The sequence below is a fragment of the Elaeis guineensis genome, chromosome 10, assembly GCF_000442705.2.
Source record: "Elaeis guineensis isolate ETL-2024a chromosome 10, EG11, whole genome shotgun sequence".
Classification (NCBI taxonomy): Eukaryota; Viridiplantae; Streptophyta; class Magnoliopsida; order Arecales; family Arecaceae; genus Elaeis; species Elaeis guineensis.
This window is the reverse complement of record NC_026002.2, coordinates 21,416,283-21,420,376: the sequence shown is the minus strand read 5'-3', so window position 1 is coordinate 21,420,376 and position 4,094 is coordinate 21,416,283. Positions and strand designations below refer to the sequence as shown.

Sequence of the window (4,094 nt, the reverse complement as noted above, 5' to 3'; positions counted from 1 at the left end):
TTAGAAGTGTTCGGTAGATCAAATTTCATAAAATTACATAGCCAATGTAACCTCTTTCACAAATAATAAGCTCAGAGAACTCGAGGTACCCAACCACCTTCACAAAGAAAGCAAAGTCCTTACACTATATTACTGTTTGAGTATCAACAAATCCCTGGCATGTTGCTCCAGGGGTAGGACCTGATGCTCAAATCTGGGCCCTCTGGGGGATTTGAGAGCGACGAAACCAGTTGCTGCATCTCGAGCCCAATGTGTTCTTCAGTGACAACTGATGAGTGCCCATTTGAGATCTCTCCACTATCACTTTTATACCATTCAGAGACCGGTGTTGCTGCTGCTGCATTCACAGTTGGGATCATATTGAGAAGTTGAGATATGTCCTCCTCCACAGGACTAGTATCATTTTCTGTTGGTTCTTTCTTCATCTGAGTTCCTGCTTGGACTTAAGGGTGTGAGTCCATTGGAATCGGATAATACTGGTATCTGCCTGATGACTATTTTTGCAATGTTAAACAGCTCATTAACGGTGGCCTCCCTAAGAAATATATGAACGAACAAAAATAATTGCCATGAACAATGATCTAAGCTGCAATACAATATGAAAAATTTTTCTTTTAGAAGCAATGTATAAAATTTAGGCTGAATTAGATTTTCTTCTTCTTTTGTAGCATTCTTAAGTTCTAGGCCGATGGAAAATTAATAAGCATGAATTATTGGTGACTCATAATTTGGATAGCTAAAAGTAATCACAGGTGAAGAGAATAATAAAAGGAATAAAAACTGCCAAAAAAAAGGTCTTAGAACATGAAACATCGAAGAGGACCATAAAATTCGGCACCATTAGTGTGACCCATATTTGATGATTGAAAAGCTGAAGGGAAATGCAGAGGAGAATGAAAGAAGTGGGTAGGAAAAAGATACATAATCACAAGGCATTATATTATTTGGAGACTTTGACATCATCACAAGTGTGGTCTGTGACTAGAGATAAAGACCTGTATAAGGATAGCTAAAGTGGCAAGGATTGATTTAAGATTTCGAAATTCAGAAGAGGTGAAGAAAGAACAATCAGTTCTGCCCATCTGAAAAGATCGAAGTCTCCGGTAATGCAGAGGAAGGCAGTCCATTATAAGCAATATAAAGGGGAAACTGAGATATTAATTACCCAATAAAAATTACCAGAACCAAAAGCGAAGAGAAAGGAATAAATATAAAAGCTAAGTTTTTAATAAACAAATACCATGTCCAACCAACTAAGTAAATTGAAGAAACCTTTAAAACAACTGAAAAAAATAAGCGATAAAATATATATAGCAACTTCAGGATATAATTTCCGGGCTCCATCTAACTCTCATTGACTTCTATGCAAAGTCAAAATAAGAGTTAATCAATCTCAAGGTTAAAACAAAGATGGATTAGGCTAAACAGGGCTCACCAATGGACCAGTTCGAATCAGTCCACTTGACAGCAGACTCCATGAGTCCATCCTGCGGCAAAGTAACTCCTCTGCTGCCACCGCCTTCACCACCAACACCACCACCACAAAGGTGGCTCAATTTCACGTCCTGGTCGCCGGAAACCAGTTCCGGCAGCAGCCCATTGCTCTGCAAATGGCCACCAGGCTGCACCTCCTGCAAGAGGGTATCCAGAAGGCCTCCACTGAAAGGCAGCGCTGTGAACATTTGGGTCGATGGAAGCTCCATTTTGTTCGGGAAAACGGGTGGCGGCAGCGGAAGTGAGTTCAAGCCAAAACTCCCCAAATTAAATTCCATCTGTTGCTGCTGCTGCTGCTGAGTATGAAACATACCACTCGAGGGAAAGTGAAGGTGGTGGCCTGGAAGTGGCAACGGTGCATTAAAAGTTGTCAGCATCGGTGTCGAGAAGTAGCCAGTGGGATCCAATAGTGAAGACGAGGTGCTCGAGAAATGGGTAATGGTGGTGTTGTTAGTGAGTAGGGGAGCAGGGGGGTTGGTGGAGGGTGGGTGGTTGTGGTGGAGGCGTTGCCGTTTGAAGGCCAACTCGCGCTGGACATCTGGAGGGTAGAGTGGGAGACCGGCGCGCTGCCGCCGCTTGATCCTCGTGTTCCAGTAGTTCTTGATCTCATTATCGGTCCTTCCCGGCAACTGCATGAAAGATTCGAAGTTAAGTTGATGAGAAAGAAGGAAGAAGGATGTTAAATGACATGAGATGGTTGTGCTGGAGATTGTACGTGGGCGGCCATGCGGGCCCATTTGTTGCCGAGCTGGGCGTGGAGGCGGAGGATGAGGAGCTCCTCGTCAGGGGAGAAGGCTCCCTTCTTGAGGTTGGGGCGGAGGTGGTTGGCCCAGCGGAGACGGCAGCTCTTTCCACAGCGGGCCAGCCCGGTGTTCTTCTGGACGGCGTTCCAGTTGCCCTCTCCCTGCTTCCGCACGTACTCCATCAGGATCGCGTCTTCCGCCGCCGTCCACGGCCCCTTCTTCAGACCCCCATTCCCGCTCCCTCCGCCGTCGCTCCTCGTCATTGGAGCTAATCCTTGTTCCCACCAAGAAGAATTTACGTCTCTCTTCCACGCTTCCTCTCTTGCTTGTTAATATGATAATAAGAGTAGCTCCTCCAATCGACTTCTGTTTTGATGGAAAGGCTTTTCTTTTTCCTTCTTTTAAACGAAAGGGAGTATTATCCTGCCGACGCGATTTGGTGGGAGTGGATGATCGCTCTAGAAAATTAAAACATAGAGCAGCGAAATGAGAGTGAAGATTAGGGGGAGAACAACGGCAGCTGGGGGAGAGGAGGTGATGGCAGCGGCGACGGCGGCGGCGGTGGTGGAGGTGGAAGGGGTGGTGCTGGGGCCGTGAGGAGGAGGAGGTAGAGTGGGGCCCGGAGGGATTTGGGGAGGGATTCGCGTTTTTATTGGGTGATGCTTCGAAGTCGCTCCGAGTAATGCTCCAACGCGGCTAACGTGGTGCAGTTGGGCCGAGGTTTCATAATTAGAAGTTCCTTTTTCCTCGGACACTCCGGCCTCCCCATCCGGGACCCCACACTCGATGTGGCTCCCTCTGCACACTAAACATGGTAATTTACTCCGCTCCATTTTATCCGATTCAAAAAAAAAAGAAAAAAAAAAGAAAAAAGAGCAGATTTTATCTAACCTGCAACAAATTCGGGATAAGTACATAAAAGTGGTAAAATCCATTTCGAATCCATCAAGATGTATATAACTCCTTACTGTTTTTTTTTTTTGGTAAAGACAAATCTCCTTCTTAAAATCAAACAAAATATTTGCAAAAACATAATTTTATTATTTCATCTGGTCCTGGCCCATCTAATGCATTTCATCAAACTCGACCAGATCCATCCCGCCTAAGGCGAGTACGAGAGCGATACCGATGATAATTTTCTCGACCCATTATCATCCCTACCTTCCTGCCTCTTATCAATCTCAATCTTGTGAAGTTTGAATACTTGTAGCAGATCCTACATCAAGACAAAGTTGGATCGGATTTGATGAATAGGCACCTAATTTTGGTTGGGTCTGGGCTTTATTGCAAACTCCTTGATGAGATTGGCACTGGTTAGATTTGAATTGGCAGATTGAGCAACCAATTTCAACTCAATAATAGACGTAATTCAATCATTTGAGTATGTTAAGAAGGCACACGATGTTCGACCATATAAACCTGAAGGATACTGTAGTAGGCATTAGATCACAATCCCACTTTAGATTAAATTCAAATTACCTAAGCTAACATGGTCCATCCCAAAATGATTTTAGGTTTATTGGTGGTTTTGATTTTGTTAGAAGCATGTATATTGTCGTGATACCCTAACCCATTAACCACTAGGAGAGATGGCCCAACGAACCCGCATGATTTTTAAAGTGGATGCAAAAAAAGAATGAGAGATCTTAGGCTAGCAAGAGAAAAAAAAAAAGAGAGGGGGAGAAAACTTAGGCCAGCACATGCTTTGCGCATACTGAAGACCCTAATCAAGAATCAAACTCCTTAAGGAGTCTTCTTTCCCTCTTTGATGGTGACTCCAATTTCAGACAGAAATCGAAGTTTTTTCGACTTCTGCCTCTTTCGATCAACCCTCTATTTAAAGGATTGACCTCTCCC

The 4,094-nt window shown here is 44.2% G+C and overlaps 1 protein-coding gene across 2 annotated transcripts; it reads right to left on the bottom strand.

Annotated features, from left to right (window-relative positions):
• On the bottom strand, positions 1-2,925 carry LOC105059783 (uncharacterized). Of its 2 annotated transcripts, none has more exons than XM_010943219.4 (3): positions 2,210-2,924; positions 1,436-2,123; positions 1-433 (listed from the first exon to the last, which is right to left on the bottom strand). In XM_010943219.4, the coding sequence occupies exons 1-3, from the start codon at positions 2,498-2,500 to the stop codon at positions 144-146; spliced, it is 1,269 nt and encodes a 422-aa protein (XP_010941521.1). In that variant the 5' UTR covers positions 2,501-2,924; the 3' UTR covers positions 1-143. The 2 variants fall into 2 exon arrangements, with proteins under 2 accessions (XP_010941521.1, XP_029116187.1); XM_029260354.2 differs by having other exon boundaries at positions 352-535; positions 2,210-2,925.
• Positions 2,926-4,094: the final 1,169 nt, after the last annotated feature.